A 24,124-nucleotide genomic window follows, 5' to 3' on the forward strand; every position below is an offset into this window, starting at 1 on the left:
GAAATTAGAGAAGTGTTCAGATGTCATCTATAAAGTTAAATATTCATTAGCAACTAAATATAATTTTAAAATTCACATATATGCATGTATGTTAATATAAAGCATTATTTTACCCCTGGCCTAGGAATTGGCTTTTGTGGTTTTTTGGACCCCAGCTTTTTCATTGCATTATAGTATTTCTTCTGTTCTTCTGTCATAAAGATGTCTTGACCTCCAAGGTAAAGAAATAAAACACATCTAGTTAAAACCAGAATCACTGAATGACTTCTTTTTCTGGTCCTAAAACAGGTTAAAAAATAAATTAATATAGAAACAAAATGCATTTTATTATGTCCATTGTAGCTATAAACAAAATCTTTCTTAAAGGATTACCTAAGTATAGTGACATGAATCTCCATACATAATGAAATGTGCATACATAAAATATATACATTACATATAATAATGATTGGCTTGATTATCTTTTTGTGTACTAACTTGTGTTATTTCAGACTATGTGCTGATATTTTCATCTACTTCTCTTATCGGCATTTTATTGCTAAATAACAAATATGTTAGTGAGGGTTATAAGAACTAATAGTGGTAAATATCTTCTTTGATGATCTGGTTAGTGTTTTTTACTCTTATAAGAAGTATGAGCCCAAAATTATTAACAGTTCTCTCTATATTTATATTTGTTTTTATTATGTATTCATTTTTCTCTTTTAAGAGAGAAAAATGAATACATAATAAATAGTTAATTTATGTTTCTTTATCTGTGTCTGTATCCACATCTATATCTATGTCTGTATTATGAATACATAATAAATAGTTAATTTATGTTTCTTTATCTGTGTCTGTATCCACATCTATATCTATGTCTGTATTTCAAGAAACTCCTTATGACATCCCAAAAAATGAATTGCCATATTCATGCTTTATTGGTTAATACCATTAAGCACAATAAAATTCTTGGTATTAAGGAAAGTCACAATAATGAACTGGTAAGAACTGAAAGACTTTCTGATTGATTATAAGAAAGAAAATACAATCATTATGACTTTATAGTAAAAAGTTAACATTTAAATGAGGTTTTTTCCCCATACTGGAAAAGATGAAATCTCATGTAGGGGAGGTAAAAGCTTTGGTTATTCCTTTAGACTTTGGTTAATTTCTTGAGGTTTTCTGTGATTTTTACAGATATGTACAAATTCCCCACTATTCTATAGTATCACCTATTAAAGTCACATCAAAAATTATAATAATGCATTCTAATTTAGAAAATTCTAATAGAATAATCCAGTTTTGAGAATTTGTAGTTCTCAAATTCTTCTTTAATTGGTAGGATCCTAGGTTGAAGATGACCCAGTTATGGCCTCCCTTCAGTTCTCCTGGGTTAAGGAACATTCAGCTTCCTGCTACACCACATTACTTATTCATCAAACACCTATGATAACCAGATTTAGAGAGTTCCTAAAGTGCTTTAATTTACTTTCCTCTAGTGGATATGCAGTGTTCATGTAATTTTAGCATTCATCTTATCTACCAATATTAGTCATGAGAGACAGCCTTGTGCCAAAGTCAAGAGATGCCCCAGCGTTCCAAATTGTTTATTAGTGGGGCTGAATATCACAGCATGTTGAAAACTTATCAGGAGGGAGTGGGAACATATCAAGTAAGAACTCTGAATTAGAAGTGAAAATCACAGTAGCAGATTTTGTGTCTTCTTCTAATCATAGCCTGATTGTCAATATGATGAAGGGTGGGAGAAAACTAAGAGGAAATTTTTAAATGTTCCAGTAGAGAACCCAGTCTTGCTGTTTTGTTTCTTTTTTATTGTCAATTATATAGGTCTTGTGCAAAATGTATCCTTCGTGCAAAAAGCTAGGTGGCAGAGAGTCTCTAAGTCAGGCTGGTCTACTGGTGTGTGATACTCTGTAAGGTATTACTTGGTAATTAAAACTGCAGTTTTGATGTTTTACCAACTTTATTCAAAGCTTTTCTCTTATTCCTAGGCAGGTTTTAAATCTCTTTACATACAAATCACCTCCTCTTAATAGAATAGCTACATCATTCATTTATTAAGAGGATCAATTGTGAGAGTATATGCTGAACACTTAGCATAATACTGGTACTTGACAAGCAAAGTTTGCCATCCGTAATGCCAAAATCCAACATCTTGAAATGCTCTAAAATCTGGAACTTTTCAAATACTGTCAAAATACCCTAAGTGGAAGATGCTGCACTTGACATCATGTGATGGGTAGCAAAAAAAAATAAAAATAAAAAAGCAGATGCACTGAAAATATTGTATAAAATCACCTTCAGCCTAAGAGTATAAGGTGAATATGAAATGTATATGAATTCTGCATTCAGCCTTGTGTCCCATCTTCAGTATCCAGTCTCTCATATCTCTCTCTCTCTCTCTCTCTCTCTCTCTCTCTCTCACACACACACACACACACACACACACACACACACACATTTGCAGATATTCCAAGATCTGAAAAACTTCTGAAATCCAAAACATTTTTTGTCTTAAGCATTTTAGAGAAAGGATACTCAACATGCTGTAGAGTAGTTGCTATTATCCTATACAATAAGATTATAATTACTGAAGGGGGTTGTTGTTCCTTAGATTTACTCAAGTGCTCAGGTTTGTACTAGGCATGTCTGTAAATATATCACATAATTTTCCCAATTAATAACTGCCCATAGTTTTTCAGTTTATAATTTGAACCCATTAATAATTTATATTATAATTTTCCATAAGACACTTATGATTAACTATTAAAATACAATCGTCACATGAATTTATTAAAGATGAAGAGAGTACTAACATGGATGACAGCTGAAAAATCTAGTAAAGTGGGATTGGTTAGCAGAAAGAGATGTGGATAGATCCAGAAGGTGAGATCAAAGTACTAAGGCTAAAAACATTAAGAGGCAACATTGCATTGCGGGGGGGAAAACATGGTCTTTAAAGTTCAACAGACTTATTCATATGCTTGTGAGTAGTCGATCACATGCACTAATGACATTTCAATGCATATACATCTATCCTCTTAGGTAGAAAGCCAGTATCTGAAATCATGCCCTCTCTTCATCCTCCAAAGATCTCTTTTCCTGGAGGAGGTGCCACAGGCAGAGTAAACAGTTACTTGACAAGAAACAATACTCAAACTCTGTGCTCTTGCAAATCATCAGCAAACTATGGAATCCACCACCTAAAATATCTTGACTGAATATACTTCCTATTCTTCATTGCCACAAAGGACTATTTTGGATAGTATACGGTATGGCCCACATGGTTGGTAAAATAGGGTCTGAAATTACCTCTGTCTCTCATCAACTATTCTGTGAATCACTGCTAGATTAATTTGGTGGTGGCGGGGGTGGGGGCGGTATGCTGGGAATTGAACCCAGAGGCACTTTACCACTGAACTACATCCAGCCATTTTTCTATTTTATTTTAAGACAGGGTCTCATGAAAATTGCTTAGGGTCTCACTAAGTTGCTAAGACTGGCCTCAAACTTGAGATCCTCATGCCTCACCCTCCCACTGGGATTACAGACATTTGCCAATATGCCCAGCTAGATAAATTTTTATTGAAGTTAAGATTCATGGTCTTTGGAAAAAGGAGCTCTGGGGTTAGATTTATGATGAAACTATTTTATGGCTGATTATATACAAATAACATAACATCTCTGAGAGGTTAACTAGGGATACTAACGTCTTATAGATTACACATGTGAGATACTTTATGCAGGATAAAAGTATAAGTCCTAATTATCAAGGTATTGTTCAAAAGTTACTTGTTGTAATGATATATCAGCTCCTGCTGAAAATTATCTCACATGACTTCTCATATCTGCTTTTAAAAAGACCCAAACCTCATTTTTTTGTTATTTCTTTCACAATTCTAATCTGCATACAGACTGGATGGGTTGTTATTATTCCCAAATTGCCTCCTTAATCATCACTGGGCATAAGCTTCCACAGTTCTGATCCCTTCATATGGATTATCATCTTTTTACTTCCCAGTTGCTCCCTATCTTCTAATTTATGTTCTAGGGTCTGCTCAAGTGTCACACTGAATAGACGTTTTTATGGCTGTATCCACTTTTCGGCTGACTGCTCATGTATATTTTCATTGTTGTTAGTTTTTACTCATTATGATCTTATATCATAATATTTGGGAATATAGTAAAATAGACAGACAGCCTGAATGAATAGACCAAATGTTCAAGATTCAGGTGATGGGGCTGGGGATGTGGCTCAAGCGGTAGCGCGCTCGCCTGGCATGCGTGCGGCCCGGGTTCGATCCTCAGCACCACATACCAACAAAGATGTTGTGTCCGCCGAGAACTAAAAAATAAATATTAAAAATTCTCTCTCTCTCTCTCACTCTCTCTCCTCTCTCACTCTCTCTTAAAAAAAAAAAAAAAAAAAAAAAAAAAAAAAAAAAAAAAAAGATTCAGGTGATGTACGAATAATTCTATTAAACTCCATTGCTTACTATATGTGTAATTTTTTTTTTTAATGTGCTGGGGATTAGACTCAGGGCGTTGTGCATACTGGGCAAATGCTGTGTTTCTGAGCTACACCTTTAGCTCTAGATGTATAATTTAAAGTAAATTATTTAACCTTTCTATGCCTTTCCTCATTTCTAATATATTGTCTATAATAATATTACCATTAAACTTGACATTCTGCATTGGATCATGTGCCCCCCCCCGAAAATATGTTGAAATCCTAACCCCTAGTACCTCAGAAAGTTGGCCTCATTTAGAAATTGTGTGGTTGCAGTATAATTAAATTAAGGTGAAGTCATGGGGAAGTGGAGGGGTGCTTAATCCAATATTCAGTAGTTGCTCTAATAGGGACAACTGGTATTGTCCTTAATAGATGAAGAGGAAGACACAGAGATTAGTATGTAGATACAGACAGAGAGATTAGTGTTATGCTTCAAGGAACCCTGGAATGCCTGGGCTACTAGAAGTTGGCAGATGGAGAAAGGACCTTCCCTCAGAGGCTTTGGAAGGAGCATGACCCTGCCAAAACTGGTTCTGGACTTTTAGCCTCCAGCATGGTGAGAGAACAGGATGCTGTTATTCTAAGCCTGCGGTATTTTGTTATGGCAGCCCTAACAAAATAAGGCAGCCACAGTCAGTGTGAGAATTAATGAAATAAAAATATTCAGGAAAGTGCCTGGCTTATAGAACTCAACAAATCTTAGTTTTTATTTCTTATGCTCTAATATAAACTCCTCAAGTTCAAAAGTCACATTTATATTCTTCCTACTAGAGAACCAACCTAATACATACCACACAGAATAGTGGCTCAGAAGAAAGTCAAATAACTATGAAATGTTTGAATAAAGAATTAGTGACTGTTTCTTAATTTTCTAATCCTCTATAGGGAACACTGGAAAAAAATGGAATAGTTGATATATTGCTTAAGAAATTTATGATTTAGGAAATTATTTTCTGCACAAAAATGAGTAAAATTGAACACATCTATAATTGTATCTATTGTCAATTATTCAAAAAAATACATGAAGCACTAACAAAATTAATTACTAATTGATACCAAAGTAACTTTCACATTATATTTTTGGGAAAATAATCATTCATTTCTTTTCAGGGAAATGATGAAAATACGTGAAATACTTATCTTCTTTTTCTGTTGGTTGAAATTATCTATGATGACACCAATGAACAAGTTCAAAGTGAAGAATGACCCAAAGATGATAAAGATGACAAAATACATATACATGTAAAGATTGTATTCATATTTCGGCTGCTTGTTTACCTATAAAGTAAATTTAAAAGTAAATTAAAAAGTTAGCAGTCACTGTTTTCATTTCTTTTTCATGTGGTTTGACAAGGCAATCCTCAGTGCTAGCCTAGGCAAACTTGGTATTTCAGAAACCATAGCATTATTGAGGCTTAACCTGGTCATTTTTTTTTTTTGATACTGGATATTAAACCAAGGGATGCGTTACCACTGAGCTATATCTGAAATACATATCCAGCCCTTTTTATTTATTTATATATTTATTTTTATTTTGAGATAAGGTCTCACTAAGTTGCTTAGGGCTTTGCTAAGTTAGCCAAGGCTAGCCTCTCAAACTTGCCATCCTCCTGCCTTGGCCTCCCAAGTGGCTAGAATTACAGGTGTGTGCCACCACGCCCAGCTTAACCTGGCATTCTTAAAAATGTAATCAGTATTGAAAAAAATTTAACAAATGCTTATTATGTACATAGATGTAATCTGCAAATGATTATAAAGAATCTATCCATATATAGTACTTGTTCTCAGATTGGTAGAAAAGTTAGTAACTAAATGATCTCTAGTATGTTTTTTATTTCCAGAAAAACCTGTAAAGGGGATGACACCATACTTAGATAAATTTTGTTTTATTGTTTCTTCATTTGTTTACAAAAATATCTTCAGAGGAATCTGTGACAATATGAACTAATTAGTAATCTTTAAATTTTCTTTCCATGGAATTTATTTTGTATAAAATCTACCAAAGTGTTTCAAAATATAAAAACAGTAAAAACTATTTAAAATTATTATTTCATTTTTATATCAAGAAACTAATATTTATTAAACATTTTTACTGCCACTATTATGCTAAGAGCTCAACATTTTCTTGTTGAATCTGTAAAATAACCCTTTGAGGTAAGTACTGAATTATGTTATTTTTACAGGAGAGTAAACTAAGGCTCAGAAAGGTAAAGAATTATGTTCAATGACCATTGCAGAGCCTTTGAACCATAATTCGAGTCAGGATCTGTCTCCAAATGCTGCACTCATAACCACTAGTTTAATATCAGGTGGAAGTTCTTTGTTATATTTGCACATACACAGGGCCCCATGCAGCTATAGTTTGAGGACCACTGAAGAAAACTAAGGATATTTTTTTAAATTGTAAAGTTTAGTGTTATGTTGATTAATACTTGCATCAACAGAATCAACTGCTGCATACATGATGTCCATCCATCCCTTAAATGTGGCCTGTAAATAAAACATTAACAGAATCTGAATGTGAAGTTTATGCTCCCAAACTACCATAAATATATAGTTTTGTCTATTTAATCTTACAACATATATTAAGTAATATTAAATTAGTAAGTTTTTCTGTATTTCCAAGCACCAACTTAATATAAAGATTCTGTTTTTAAAAGAGGACAGATTCCCAAATCACAATCTAAAGTTTAATTCTACTTCCAAATTGTTATAATTGCCTGTGAATTTGGGGTATAAACTTTCATTTTTTGATAAATGAAAGAGAATTTTATGAGTACGTTTGGAAATATTTTTCTCCATTTCTTAAGGATAGTCTATACCACTAGAAAGTCCCTCTCATTTCCCCATAGGAAAAAAACTGGAAGTCCAAAAACTACTATTTTTGAAGCAATATTCAGATGGTGCAATAGCAGTCAACTCTCAGTTCATAATTCTCAAACACAAGAAACCTATGCTTCTTAACCATGTTTATAGGGTTCTAAGACAGATCAACTCTATTTTAAAAGTTACACAGCATTTTATTTTTAATTTCTAGTTAATAAATTATTTAAATAATGTCCTATGTCCTTCACCTAACAGTCAGTAAATTCTGAGTATTCATGCACGGGGTCACTTACAACTTGAAGCAGAGACAGGTAACCAAGCCCAACGTTGTCAAAGTTCACTTTCAGGTTTTTCCATCTCACGTTTGTGCTCCCATTCATCAGGGCAAAACACTCAGAACGATTTTCAACTTGATTTTGAAGAAACCGTTTCCCATCTGTGGTGTTAACACACTCGTAGAACTTGCCAGCAAACAAGTTTACTCCCATGATGCTAAATATCAGCCAGAAGATTAGGCACACAAGAAGCACGTTCATGATGGAAGGGATTGCTCCGATGAGTGCATTCACAACCACCTAGTGTTCAAGAAAAGAAAGAGTGGTTAGGGCTGGTGAAACAAAAAAGGTTAAATAGGCAACATTGAGACAGTATTAAAGACATCAGAAAACCACTTTTATTTGAGACATCAAATCAAGCAACCGATGAGTATATATTAAATGCCTTCTATTTCAATAGAGTGCCAAGCAAGACAAGACCAGTTGAGAGATGAGTTCTGTGATTGGTGAGTTTATAAATTACACGTTTAACACAATAAAACTATTAAAAAACACGAGACAGAGTAACTAAGAGGATATTATAGCTTAAATAAATGAAAAAGTAATAAACCAAAAACCTGATATTGATAAGATGAAACCATAAAATCTGCACATTCTAGAAAAGAGAGAAACATATAAAAATAAGTATTAAAAATGATATATACATTTAAAGTCTCATAATCCTAGAATTACCAGCATTAATTATTCCCCACACAGAAAAACTACTGATATACCTTAGTAGAGATAAAACTGGGAGTCTTTCAAAGGTTTGAACTCTGTAGATTTATGTTTCTATGAAATAAAAGTAATCTTCTTGAATTCATTAATCTATCTCTAAAAACACATTTTACTAAGTTCTTGGGCAAGTACAGATAGTAAAGATACATAGTTTGTCTTAAATAATTCCTCTCTTTTCTTCTGCCACTCAGCATTTCTTCTGCTACTGATCACCAGTGATTTCGACATTTTGATTTTTCTCCAGAACAACTTCTGTAGCATTTTTGAGTCTGTAGATTTTCTTATTTACCCCAATCCTTCAAAACTGTCTGTTTTCTTACAATGCAGCCATAGTCCCCATTTGAGAACAAGTGTGTAGAAGATAATAATGTGTCAGTACAATCACATTGTTGTCCTTCTTGTTTTCAATATATTAAGGAGGCTCTCAAGACATTTTCAAATGGGGACACATTGGGGCTTTCTGACTACGTATGAGATTATCTAGCACAGGGGTTGGCAAACATATTTTTCAACATTTTTAGGTATTGGGTTACATGAGCTCTATTGCACTCTGCCATTGCAACCACACATCAGATATAAACAAATGGGCATGATTATATTCTAATACAACTTCCTTTGCAAAAACAGTCAATTAGCCACAGTCATAAGGGCTATGGTTTGTTAACTCTGTGACCAGAACAGTAGTTATTTTTGAGTCCGTGGACCTATAGAGGATCCATGGGAATGTGAAGTGATACAAAAAGCATTTATGACTGTGCTTCTTTTTAGAAAGATGACATGTTTTCTTCAGTCAAGTTGAGTTCAAAATGGCTAACTTTCCATCAAGCCTACCCTTTTATCTCCATTTCCAGCTACCCACACCACTATGCTTACTGCTTAAGCACACTGATCCTTGTATTCATTGCCCCCAAAACACCTTGCATACTCAACTCTGTGCTTCTCAACCACTAATGCCCACCTGCCCGTGGCTTGGGGCTTATTCTTTCAGTTATGTTTCCAATGTTATCTCATTGTGAATTCTTCTTAGTTTTTCTGGGAAGGCACTTCCTCCTCTGTAGGATTCCTGCACCATTGTATGCTTACTGTTTTACAGCAGATACCATAGAACACTATTTCCCTGTCTGTATTATGACAATCTGCTCTACTAATCCTTGGGGGACTGGAATTTATTTTTCATTGCACTGGGTTCTTTTTTATAGCACAACAGCTGACACATAGTTGGTGTTAAAAAAGTGTAATAATGAAACAATGAGAGATATGTTCCTATCACTCTGATTAGAAGCCACTTGGGAAAATAAATAGGCTTAAAGAGTCTTAGGACTCCAAGGAAACTAGCTTCAATATGCTTCAAATGCATTGTTTTGTTAACCATGTTAAAAATATTTCTTTTCACATAGTTAACAAACATAAATTGCTATTGTGCTCTTCCAAATACACTAAAATGTTCTTTTCAATCCAATTCACCTAGATTTTAGATAAAGAAAAAAAAAACAAGAGTAAACAGTGTAAATCTATAGACTGACTTAATCACCAAAGGCAGTGGTTTTGCAGGGACAAGAATATTCTGTTAATTAAAATGCCATATAACATTCCTCAAATCCAAGGATCACTCCTAAGTCCTAGATGGAGTGTGACATTCTATTAATGCTCAAAAAATGAATGTCAAGAATTTCTTTCTGCATAAAATGAAATGTAACTCTTCAATTTTTATATGATAAAGAGCATTTCAACTTTTCTTATGATTTTTTTATATAGTCATCATCTCTTTTCTATACATGAAAGTCATATTAACTGGATATATTAAGTAGTAGAGGTTACCGTAAGACTTAGGTTGACAGGGCTATCAGTGAGACCTGCTAGGCTGAAGGATCAGTAATATTCACATGAGGCTGGTTAAAGCTCAGATTTCTGAGTTCAGTTTCTGATTTAGTAGGGTCTGGGCTGGGGTCCAGGGATTTTCATTTCTAATAAATTGCCAGATGATGCTGATAGCTGATCAGTGACCACAGTTAGAGAATCAGTGAGCTAGACTTTTCTCTGCATGAAATTGGTCTGAGACTATAGGTAGAAAGGCAGTCAGGGAAACAAGGAACATTCAATATAATGGGAGTTTTGGGTGTAATCATAGAGGAAGGATAAGTAGTTATTCTTGATGGTGAATAGACAAGGCAAATTCATACTAAGGTTCAAGGTAGGTATGTGTTTGCTGCATCAAGTGGTGAGTGGGGATTGAGGAAGCAAGGTGGAACATTCCAGGCTGAGAGAACAAGAGGTATGAGAAAATAGTTGCAAATCAGAGCAAAAAATTCCAGAAGCATAGCAATAAATGAGGATATGAACTAATTATAGAAAATTCAGTCACTGCTCTCTGTGTGTGTCATTAACTTGTTGATTCAAAGCAACCTTAAAAGTGGGTTGGTCATAGGTGTTATCTATTTTATCTTGTTTGTCTCTGCTAAACAAATTTTGTTTTAGGTCCTGTGAAGCCTAGTGTAAATAAAGTAATTTTTCAGAGCTTTAGTTTTCTTTAAATGTAATTTTGACATAATTCCACTAACTTTGAACCATTATTTTAAATATGAAATTGAAGGTGATGGCCAATGTTACTTCACTTCCTTGTCTTTTCTTATGCTTGCCATATGGGGTAGTTCCAAATAAACTTTATTTGAGCATTTGATACAGGAAAGTCCCCAAATTGTATATGAGAGTTGGTGTCAGGTCTTTTCACATGACTTTTAGAAAACAGATTTCCATTTACAAAGGGAAGAGTCACTTATCTTCATCATCCAATAGCCTAAAAATAATATGTCTAGGAAGAATTAATGTCTCGATTCATTCTTCTGTTTTAAAAAAGTGCTAAAATACTGTACATATGTGTATATCACACTTACTATAAACAGCCCATATCTACATATGTATATGTATATGCATGTAAATGAACAGTCCAAAGTTACTACATACCCATTCATTTTTACACTATAAGTATCCCATTTAAAAATAAGAACTTTATATTAATAAATTTACTATTTTCTTACCCTCATTCCTTCAAACCTAGATAAGGCTCTTAGAGGTCTTAAAGCTCTCAGCGTCCGAAGAGATTTAATGGGGCCAAGGTCTGAGTAGCCAAGAGTGTTTGCAACTAAAGTAACCAAAGAAACCTATAAAAAATAACATTTTTATTAATTATTTCAATGAAATTGATAAAGGATCAAGAAGAAAAGTTAATTTCAATGCTCAGAGAAGCTCAACAAGAACAGTATAATTTTCTACACAATTATCTCATTGTCCAAAATTAGATTTCAAGGAAAGTTAACCAAAAATAATAATAATGGAATGAAATATGTTTACTATATCTAAACAGAAATCATAATTTTCATACTTTGTTAATTGATGGTTATGCACTTGATTATTTAAAGTGAAAATTTTATTAGAACAACTATAAAAGTTTCAATTGAAATAACATCTACTGCCTAACAAAGTTTGTTTATTCTGTAACTGACACAAAAGTGTCACATTAAACTAAATCTAAGCCTGAATATAAAACTTACTCAAAAACAATCTGAAGACTCATGATTTTGAGAAGAGGCAAATTTCCTGACAGAATATTTCTATCCTTCAGTTTCTCAGGATTGGCACTAAAGATCTACCTTGTAATAATTTATGGAAGAAATTCTCAATTATATTGAACCGAGAATGAGAGTAGGTGGTCTCATTGGCTTCACCATAAACTTAAATATGTAAAAATTTTATTGTGTTAGGTAGACCAATCACAGTGACCATCCGTGCCAGTATCTAACAGGAATCTAAGCTCTAACCATAAATTATTTCAGAAGAAAGAACATGATCAGAAATCAAAATATATTTTAGTAACAAAAAAAAAAATTTCCTCAATGGCTTTGGATCTGTAAATGTTTTAGTCTCTGGATAAATTCCACTTAAATATTTATTTATTTTACACTGGGTAGCCACAGATAATGCTGAAGAACAATGTCTTAAATATTTTCACTATGAACTGAGGTAACGACTAGATTTGGGTTTGTCAGGGAAGAAGAGGAACACTTCAAAGACAATTTCCTTATATTTAATTATTTAAGGAGTTGAAAAAAAATCCATTGCTCCCAAGTCACTGCTGCTGTTACTCAAAGACAAGTCAGCTGATTTACAAAACAGAAGATTTAAAAGTGCTAGACCTTATGTAGTTACTTCAGAATATTGAACTAAATGTGATATTGCATTTTCTTTTAAATTTCTTATAACTGATAGAACTAATTGCTTCCATTACAATTAAATTGCTTCTCTTATCACTGTTAAATTCAGTCATTTGAGATCATTATTTTCCATTTACAGTACACTTAAAAACTAAATATACTCCCATTTTAATCAGAAAAAAAACCAAAAGTTTTAAAACACTGATTACAATTTGAATAGCCTCTGGAAGTAGTAGACCAGTACTCTAAACCACTGTTAAACCAGTTTTATGATATTGAATATATGAACATTGTTGAAAAAACTACAGTGTACTCTGTGTCTGAGAATATTTATATGCTTTTCTATATATGCATCTATCCAGCTAGCAAATTATGCACACCTTTGTACATACACAAATATGTGCTCATGTTAATTTATAATGCTCAATCAAGTAAATTTCAAACAATCAAAAACTTGTAGAAACCAGAAGAGTCCATCCTCTGAACAGCAAATCAAATCAGTGATTGTGAAACCTGAATATGCATTAGATTAACCTGTAATCTACAACAGTTTGCTGGTTCCCAGTCCCAGATATTGTGATTCAGTAAATTTTGGAGGGGTTCTGAGAATTTACCCCCTAATGAGTTCCTATATACATGTGCCTATGTTTTTGGTTCAGATATCATACTCTGAGAATGACTGTTGACAATAAGCTTCTCAATTTTTGAGAAATAAAAATATTCAGGCTGGGTTCAGGGGTGTGTGCCTATAGCCCAGCTACTTGGGAGCAAAAGGCAAGAAAATCATAAGTTTGAGATCAGCCAGAGCAACCTAAGCAACATATTAAGACCCTGTCTTTAAAAAAAAAAAATCAATCATTTCCAAAATCTATATTCCTAGATTTCTATCTCTATCAGCCAGAATACTCTGTGGAACTTACTCTCAAAGTTGTGTATTATTAAATATTGTATACATGTATATTTCTGTTTTCAAAAAACAACATTTCAAATTGAAGTCATATGCTTTCCTGAGTTCTATACATTAAGTATTCCTAAACATTTTATTATACACATTGAGATTCTAAGTTCAGATTTTCAAGTATAAAACAAAATAATTTGTTATAAACAGTCATTTCTTAATTAAAAAGAAATTAATCTGTATTTGTAAATGTTTTTGTCATAAATTGAGTGAAAAATGTGTATACTTGTGATAATATTTTCAAAGTTTTAAGGTATTTTAAATATTTTTATAACTTAAAAAACCCAATTGTTTTCCCATTCCCCTCACAACCTCTTATATGTAATTTTGTATAACAATAAGGGTCTCCCTCCATTTCCATGCAATTTCCCTTTTAAACAAGGAGAGAAATGAATTACAGTAGATGGGGTAGAGAGAGAAGATGGGAGGGGAGGGGAGGGGGGATAGTAGAGGATAGGAAAGGTAGCAGTATACAACAGTTACTAATAGGGCATTATGTAAAAATGTGGATGTGTAACCAATGTGATTCTGCAATCTGTATTTGGGGTAAAAATGGGAGTTTATAATCCACTTGAATCTAATGTATGAAATATGATATGTCAAGAGCTTTGTAATGTTTTGAGCAACCAATAAAAAAATATAAAATAAATAAAAATTTAAAAAAAAACAATTGTATTAAAAGTTTAAGAGAAAAAATAACCTATATTCCTTTTCTTGTTTTTTTTTTTATTATTTTGGTTAGTTTTTCTTTAAAACTATTCTGTTACAAAAGGGATTCACCTTATGACTTTTCTTTCTCTGGGTGGTAACTAAATAATTTTATTTATTAAAGGTGAATAAAAACAGTATAAAGTCATTAACGTAAAGTAACAAAAATTCTGTGAGAATTCTACATTTGGTATAATGAAAATGCTGTACACTGAAAAAATTGTGAATAATTCATATTAAAAAGTGATATTATTTTTCATATTTTATGCTATTGAAAAAAAAAAGAGCGGCTGAGTGTGGTGGTGTACACCTGTAATCCCAGAGACTCAAGGGGCTGAGGCAGGAGGATTGCAAATTCAAGGCCACCTCAGCAACTTAGTGGACTCGTAAGTAACTTAGTAAGATGCTGTTTCAAACTAAAAAAAATAAAAATGATCAGAGACTTAGCTAAGTGGTAAAGAGCCCTGGATTCAACCCCAGTATTAAAAAAAAAAAGTACTATTCAGAGGAAGATGGCGGCCGGCGAGGAAACAGCACGTCCAGTATCTCTACAGTAACGGGATCAAAAAGATCCATCAATACCCAGATTCTACCTACTGATGAACTTCGAGCAAAACTCCGCTGAAAAGAGACCTGCCGGAAATTAGGAGAATTAGTGGACTGAAATTGTTGGCTGGGCTGGGGTTTCGGGGCCGAAAATCCACTCCGCGGGAGCCGCCATTTGCTTTCGGCATGCTGCCTTGAGGGCCCTGTCTACTCGGTCTAGCTGCAGCAGCTAGAGACTAAAACGGGGCTGTGTGCCGAGCCCTGTCCTCCGAAGGCTGGGTCATTCGGCATCCCCCTGCGAGAGGACCCATGCTCCGGAGGAGGCGGTTGGAGAGCCGCGGCGGCAGCCGCTTGGGCCCCGGGAGCTAGGCACCGGGCCGAGGAACAGCGGAGGCTGCGGCGGCGCTGCTATCTAAAGCCTATTTGCTCAGGATCACTAGGCAATGCTGAGCTGACGTGGAGCTAGGGCGTACACTTTGGGCCCCTCAGAAAACGCACACTGAGCACGTATCTGCGGCGTTTAAGCCCCGGATCGCCTGCTTCTCGTGACTCAGCACTAACGACCCAGCTGAAATAACTAGTCGGCCCACATGATCTCACAGAGGTAAAAAAAAAAAAAAAAAAAAAAAACAGAGCACCATAGCCAGACCCAGGGAATCGGGAGTGATGTGGGACTAGCGGCACAGAATTCCCGGCTATCGCCCCCACCAGGGCTGACAACAGAGGTCCCTTGCACCACCTACCAGGGGAGTTGCTACCTGAGGGCAAACAAATTCACTGGGGGTCCTCAGCCCCAAACCCTACAAACTTAGGGCCTGAGGGAGGCAAACAGAAAGGGTGTGCCCAGACATCCATGAAAACAGGACTCCCACGAGCAGCAGACCCGACATGTAGACAGTAATGCGATAAGCATCACAGGCGAGTGGGGCCCGGATTGAGGAACCACAAGAAAAGGACCCAGGCATTCAGGACTGGAGACCCGCACAGTCTGGGAAGAAGAGCTGAGGCACAGTGATTGGCTCCCACCTATCAAGAGGAGAAGCCTGGCCCAGTGGGCATAGCTCCACCCACTGGAAGAGAACTCAATCGAGCTTTATGACTGCATTTATTATTAGTAATTTTTTTTATTTTTTTAAAGATTATTTTTAGTATTTTTTTTTATTCTCACTTTTTGTAGTTGACGTTGTTGTGTTCTTTAACTTTCTTACTAATGGTTTCAATTTTTTTTGTTAATTTTTCTTATTCTATTATTATTACTATTATTTTTTAAACTTCAAGTTCCATTTTTTATTACCATTATAATTTTTTTTCGTTTGTTTTAAATTTCTATTTTTTCATTTTTTCTCTCTTTCTTCTCACTTTTTTTTTCTCTTGTCTTTTCATTTCTTTTCAACTTTCTTATTCCCCCTCTCTTGAACTCCACCTGCCTACACTTGCTCTCTTTAGTGACTTCTTCCCTTCCCTTCTAATACCTCTCCTCCCAAGCATCAAATAAACTTATAAGAGTAAACAGTAACTCAACAGTCAAACAGAACAAGAAGTATCATGAGCATAAAAAAGCAAGGTAGAAAAGGAATACAAACAATGAACGACAGCCTAAATATTCAGGAGGACCTGGAGTCATCAGAAAAATGGCCATATAAAGAACTCAAGGAACACCTTAGACAGATGGAAAGGAACCTTAAAGATCACACTGAAAATGAATTACAAAAACAGATAAAAGAGGAAGTTAAGCATCTTTATCAGGAGATAGAAATTATAAAAAAAAAAATCAAACAATAATTCTAGAAATGAAGGAAACGATAAACCAAATTAAAAACTCAATTGAGAGTATCACTAACAGAGTGGAGCAAGTAGAAGCCAGAACGTCAGATAATGAAGACAAAATATATCACCTTGAAAAGAGTCTAGCCAACTCAGATAGGCTGGTAAAAAACCACGAGAAAAACATCCAAGAGATTTGGGATAACATAAAAAAACCAAACTTACGAGTCATCGGGATAGAGGAGGGCACAGAGATTCATGCCAAGGGAATGGGTAACTTACTAAAGGAAATAATTACAGAAAATTTTCCAGAAATAAAAAAGGATACAGATATACAAATTGTAGATGCATACAGGACACCGAGCACACAAAATCACAATAGACCAACTCCAAGACACATTGTTATGAAGCTATCCAATATACAGAACAAAGAGAAAATATTAAAAGCTACAAGAGAAAAGAGGCAGATTACATTTAGGGGTAAACCAATAAGGTTGACAACGGATTTTTCATCACAGACGCTGAAAGCGAGAAGATCCTGGAACAATGTATTTCAAACACTGAAAGACAATGGATGCCAACCAAGAATCCTGTATCCAGCAAAATTAAGCTTCAGATACGACAACGAAATAAAAATCTTCCATGATAAACAAAAGCTAAAAGAATTTGTAGCCAGAAAACCAGCATTGCAAAGCGTCTTGAGCAAAACTCTACACGAGGAAGAAATGGAAAACAATAACCAAAACCATCAGCGGGAAGTGCCTCAGTAAAGACAGAAGATGGGAGGAAAGCTAATCATGGAGAAACAAACTAAATTAGGGAAAAAAAAAAGAGATAAATAATCAAACATGGCAGGAAGTACAAACCATATATCAATAGTAACTCTAAATGTTAATGGCTTAAACTCTCCAATAAAGCGACATAGGCTGGTAACATGGATTAAAAAAACAAATCCAACGATATGCTGCCTCCAGGAGACACATCTGACTGGAAAAGACATACACAGGCTCAAGGTAAAAGGTTGGGAAAAAATATACCAAGCACACGGTCCTCATAAGCAAGCAGGCGTGGCCATTCTCATATCGAATAAAATCGACTTCAAGACTAAGTTAATCAAAAGGGATAAGGAAGGACATTATATACTGTTAAAAGGAACCATTCACCAACAAGACATAACAATTATCAATATTTATGCACCAAATAATGGTGCTGCGACGTTCATAAAACAAACTCTCCTCAAGTTCAAGAATCAAATAGACCACAACACAATAATCACGGGTGACTTCAACACACCTCTCTCACCATTGGACAGATCCTCCAAACAAAAGTTGAATAAAGAAACTATTGACCTCAATATCACAATCAATAACTTAGACTTAACTGACATATATAGAATATATCAACCATCATCAAGTGGATATACTTTTTTCTCAGCAGCACATGGAACCTTCTCAAAAATAGATCATATATTATGCCATAGGGCAACCCTCAGTAAATATAAAGGGGTTGAGATAATACCATGCACTTTATCAGATCATAATGGAATGAAACTGGAAATCAATGATAAGAGAAGGAAGGAAAAATCCTACATCACATGGACAATGAACAATACGTTACTAAATGATCAATGGGTTATAGAAGACATAAAGGAGGAAATCAAAAAATTCTTAGAGATAAATGAAAATACAGACACAACATATCGGAATCTATGGGACACAATGAAAGCAGTTTTAAGAGGGAAATTCATCGCCTGGAGGTCATTCCTCAAAAAAAGGAAAAACCAACAAATAAATGAGCTCACACTTCATCTCAAAGACCTAGAAAAGGAAGAGCAAAACAATAGCAAATGTAGCAGAAGGCAAGAACTAATTAAAATCAGAGCAGAAATCAATGAAATTGAAACAAAAGAAACTATTGAAAAAATTAACAAAACAAAAAGTTGGTTCTTTGAAAAAATAAATAAGATCGACAGACCCCTAGCCATACTAACGAAGAGAAGAAGAGAGAGAACTCAAATCACTAACATACGGGATGAAAAAGGCAATGTTACAACAGACGCTTCAGAAATACAGAAAACAATTAGAAATTATTTTGAAAACCTATATTCCAATAAAATAGAAAAAGTGAAGACATCGATAAATTCCTTAAGTCATATGATTTGCCCAGACTGAGTCAGGAGGAAACTCACAACCTAAACAGACCAATATCAATAGATGAAATAGAAGAAGCAATTAAAAAACTTCCAACCAAGAAAAGCCCAGGACCGGATGGGTATACAGCGGAGTTCTACAAAACCTTTAAAGAAGAATTAATACCAATACTTTTCAAGTTATTTCAGGAAATAGAAAAGGAGGGAGCTCTTCCAAATTCATTCTATGAGGCCAACATCACCCTGATTCCGAAACCAGACAAAGACGCCTCAAAGAAAGAAAACTACAGACCAATATCTCTAATGAACCTAGATGCAAAAATCCTCAATAAAATTCTGGCGAATCGGATACAAAGGCATATCAAAAAAATTGTGCACCATGATCAAGTAGGATTCATCCCTGGGATGCAAGGATGGTTCAATATACGGAAATCAATAAATGTTATTCACCACATCAATAGGCTTAAAGAGAAGAACCATATGATCATCTCAATAGACGCAGAAAAAGCATTTGACAAAGTACAGCATCACTTTATGTTCAAAATGTTAGAAAAAATAGGGATAACAGGAACTTACCTCGACATTGTAAAAGCTATCTATGCCAAGCCTCAGGCTAGCATCATTCTGAATGGAGAAAAATTGAAGGCATTCCCTCTAAAATCTGGAACACGACAGGGATGCCCCCTATCACCACTTCTATTCAATAGAGTTCTCGAAACACTGGCCAGAGCAATTAGACAAACGAAAGAAATTAAAGGCATAAAAATAGGAAAAGAAGAACTTAAATTATCACTATTTGTGGATGACATGATTCTATACCTAGAAGACCCAAAAGGGTCTACAAAAAAACTACTAGAACTAATAGATGAATTCAGTAAAGTGGCAGGATATAAAATCAACACACATAAATCAAAGGCATTTCTGTATATCAGCGACAAAACTTCTGAAATGGAAATGAGGAAAAACACTCCATTCACAATATCCTCAAAAAAAATAAAGTACTTGGGAATCAACCTAACAAAAGAGGTGAAGGACCTATACAATGAAAACTACAGAACCCTAAAGAAAGAAATAGAAGAGGATCTTAGAAGATGGAAAAATATACCCTGTTCATGGTTAGGCAGAATTAACATCATCAAAATGGCGATATTACCAAAAGTTCTCTATAGGTTCAATGCAATGCCAATCAAAATCCCAATGGCATTTCTTGTAGAAATAGATAAAGCAATCATGAAATTCATATGGAAAAACAAAAGACCCAGAATAGCAAAAACAATTCTAAGCAGGAAGTGTGAATCAGGTGGTATAGCGATACCAGACTTCAAACTATACTACAGAGCAATAGTAATAAAAACAGCATGGTACTGGTACCAGAACAGGCGGGTGGACCAATGGTACAGAATAGAGGACACAGAGACTAATCCACAAAGCTACAACTATCTTATATTTGATAAAGGAGCTAAAAACATGCAATGGAGAAAGGATAGTATCTTCAACAAATGGTGTTGGGAAAATTGGAAATCCATATGCAACAAAATGAAACTAAATCCCCTCCTCTCGCCACACACAAAAGTCAACTCAAAGTGGATAAAGGAGCTAGATATCAAATCAGAGACTCTACGTCTGATAGAAGAAAAAGTTGGTTCCGATCTACAGATTGTGGGGACGGGCTCCAAATTCCTTAATAGGACACCCATAGCACAAGAGTTAATAACAAGAATCAACAAATGGGACTTTCTTAAACTGAAAAGTTTTTTCTCAGCAAGAGAAACAATAAGAGAGGTAAATAGGGAGCCTACATCCTGGGAACAAATTTTTACTCCTCACACTTCAGATAGAGCCCTAATATCCAGAGTATACAAAGAACTCAAAAAATTAGACAATAAGAAAACAAACAACCCAATCAACAAATGGGCCAAGGACCTGAACAGACACTTCTCAGAGGAGGACATACAATCAATCAATAAGTACATGAAAAAATGCTCACCATCTCTAGCAGTCAAGGAAATGCAAATCAAAACCACCCTAAGATACCACCTCACCCCATTAAGATTGGCAGCCATGATGAATTCAAACAACAACAAGTGCTGGCGAGGATGTGGGGAAAAGGGTACTCTTGTACACTGCTGGTGGGACTGCAAACGGGTGCGGCCAATTTGGAAAGCAGTATGGAGATTCCTGGGAAAGCTGGGAATGGAACCACCATTTGACCCAGCTATTGCCCTACTCGGACTATTTCCTGAAGTCCTTAAAAGAGCACACTACAGGGATACTGCCACATCGATGTTCATAGCAGCACAATTCACAATTGCTAGACTGTGGAATCAACCCAGATGCCCTTCAATAGATGAATGGATAAAAAAAATGTGGCATTTATATACCATGGAATATTACGCAGCACTAAAAAATGACAACATCACGGAATTTGCAGGGAAATGGATGGCACTAGAGCAGATTATGCTTAGTGAAGCTAGCCAATCCCTAAAAAACAAATACCAAATGTCTTCTTTGATATAATGAGAGCAACTAAGAGCAGAACAGTGAGGCTGAGCAGGAAGAAAAGACTAGCATTAAACAGAGACATGAGGCGGGAGGGAAAGGGAGAAAAAAAAAGGGAAATCACATGGAAATGGAGGGAGACCCTCATTGTAATACAAAATTATATATAAGAGTTTACGAGGGGAATGGGATAACAAACATGGAGGGAAATGAATTTCAATAGATGGGGTAGAGAGAGAAGATGGGAGGGAAGGGGAGGGGGGATATTAGAGGATAGTAAAGGTAGCAGAATACAACAGTCACTAATATGGCAGTATGTAAAAATGTGATGTGTAGCCGATGTGATTCTGCAATCTGTATTTGGGGTAAAAATGGGAGTTCATAACCCAATTGATTCTAATCTATGAAATATGATTTGTCATGAGTTTTGTAATGTTGTGAACATCCAATAAAAAAAATAAAAAAATAAAAAAAAATTTAAAAAAAAATAAAAAAAAAGTACTGAGATTCACATAATAGTTGATAAACTGAACTCTTGAGTAAATATGACTAGTTTTGGTTTGATTTTGTGGGAAGAATTTGCTGTTTATGGTTATATTTTTATCTATGAATGATACTATATTTTGAAAACAGTGATGGTGTACACCCTTGAATGTTAAAGCATTTATTGGTAGTATAAAAAATTTCAACTGGCACTCTAATTTTTCCAGGCATCATATAGAAAATAACTCTCTAAAAACTGCGTTTTTTAAAAAATATTCAACTGAGTATTGAATATTTCTTTCCTAACCACAAAGACTAGATTTCTGAAAATCTATGCAAAAGATTGAAGAACATACCCTGAAAATAATAAAGGAGGGTGAACAAGGTCATACCTTTTCCAATAATATAAAATATATCAATATATATTAAATTAGATCATTAAAGTATAAAATAAATTACACCAAATACAAATGAATGATTAACAATGGGTGGTATGCCATTAGTATCTATTTTAAATTCCTCCATCACATAAACTAGTTTAAATTTCTTTCCCAATTATCTCAAAGAGAAGCCTGTAAAAATAGTTTCATATTTTTAAAAATAATACATATAGTATGCTTATGTATTTTCTATCACTCAAGTACTCAGCAGTGTTTTGAATTTATCATTTGAAATTATTAATGGCTACTTTGCTTTACTACCATTCTGGAGGTAAAGGGCAGTTGTTTGTTTGAGACAGGAACAAAAATTGAGACTTCTTTCAGTTTTCTCTGTCCTTATAAGAAAGCATTTTGAAATTCCTTTCTTTTCCTTCCCCCAATATAAAGCCAGTGGGCCATCGCAGCCATTTTTTTAACATAAATTTCAGCTCATTGATCAGACAACTTGATACATTCTTTATCCTTTTGTGTCTTTTAATTCTATGTTGTGACAGATTAGTATTTTTGTCTTTAATTTGTGATAAATCTGTGATATTTAACCACCCTCTAGTTTTTCATTTTGTTCTTAATCTTAACAGGAATGATATTCAGATCATATATTTAAAAAATTACATTTCCTCTGATTACAGAAAACACATACAAAAGTCCACTATAAATGCTAGAATGGTACAGAAGAGAATCTCCCTTCACTGGAGTGTTTTCCTCATGAATATATTTCTTCTAGTTGTACTAACATTTCTAAAAACATATACCTATGGTCTGAAAATACATGAAGCTAACAAAATTAAAATATGATAATAGGTAATATCCATGAAGATATTTTCAGAACACATTTTAAGAATAAATTTAATATTGCCTTTTAAAATTGACTCCAAGGGACCTACATCAACAATTAAGAAATCCAGCCAACACCAGGCATTGGTGAAATATGTCTTATAACCATATGCCACCCATTTTAGAAGCATTTCCAGAATGAAGATGTAGGTGAATATCTTGTCAGCATACTCCAGAATAATCTTAATGGTCTTTTTCTTTTCAATATATACATCTTCAAAAGCCTGTGGAAATAATATTTGAATTTCAATTCATGCATAATTTAAAACTTAGAGAAACAGGAAATGCAATTCTGATGGGGACCACTGAAATGTAATACTGCTGTGAGCCATCTGTCCCTGCTCTAGTTTATGGATACCCAATGGCACTTTGTTCTGGTCTTCTTACCAGTTGTTTCAAGCAGCAAAGAGAACAGTGCAAAATAATGAAATTACTAATAATTTATTTGAGAGAAAAAACATGATATCTGACCCCTGTAGGGATTTTTCCCTTCATCTAACACTTCTCCTCATTCAAATTGAATGAATCCTGATAATTTAAGGACACATCTCAGGTGAGCCTGTCTTATAAATCTTTTACATCTTACTCTCCACTTTACACCCTGATGTAGGATTTGAAACCTCTATTTTGGCTCTGACAAGCTTGTGCATTCCAGTGCTACCACTGTGTTGAGAAAATAGAAGGCGAGAGGGAAAATTGGCCAAATTCATGATTGCAATAGCTTACTAGGGCTACAGAACACAGTCAGTTTACAGAATATGATTTTTTTTCCCTCTGACTCCTGCATCCATACTTCATCATCTCTCATAAGCTTTGACTCTACAAATCACCATTCAATTCATTGCACGAATGTGACAGACAATGACCTGTAGCCATAAGTCTTTTGGGAAAATATTTGAATGGACTTAAAGAATTGAGCTCACTGAGACACTGAAAATGATTGCTGATCTAAATAGTTCTAAATTCTTAGGATTTTACCTTCAGGGTAAAACACTGTTCACCTTGTTGGAAGAAAGAAAGCCAAAGGACCTATATCCTTGTTGGTTAATACTGTATTACCTGTCCATGGTTATGGGCATGTATCATTCTCATTCTTTTGTTTCCAAGTTCTGTTCTCAATACTTTAAAAACTATGCCTAGT

The 24,124-nt window shown here is 34.7% G+C and overlaps 1 protein-coding gene across 1 annotated transcript in view; it reads right to left on the reverse strand.

The window, feature by feature from the left end:
- The window catches only part of SCN9A (sodium voltage-gated channel alpha subunit 9), a gene marked incomplete at its 3' end in the record, with an annotated part of 181,825 nt that overhangs the window by 5,238 nt on the left and 152,463 nt on the right, over positions 1 to 24,124 (reverse strand). The window contains exons 20-25 of the mRNA XM_081262212.1: positions 23,034 to 23,207; positions 11,430 to 11,552; positions 7,636 to 7,917; positions 6,959 to 7,006; positions 5,644 to 5,794; positions 114 to 211 (exon numbers count right to left, since the gene is read on the reverse strand). Of these exons, the coding sequence (XP_081118338.1) occupies positions 114 to 211; positions 5,644 to 5,794; positions 6,959 to 7,006; positions 7,636 to 7,917; positions 11,430 to 11,552; positions 23,034 to 23,207 (876 nt within the window). The remainder of the gene's footprint in view (positions 1 to 113; positions 212 to 5,643; positions 5,795 to 6,958; positions 7,007 to 7,635; positions 7,918 to 11,429; positions 11,553 to 23,033; positions 23,208 to 24,124) is intronic.

The sequence above is a fragment of the Spermophilus citellus genome (genome assembly GCF_964194105.1).
Source record: "Spermophilus citellus genome assembly, chromosome: 11".
NCBI lineage: Eukaryota > Metazoa > Chordata > Mammalia > Rodentia > Sciuridae > Spermophilus > Spermophilus citellus.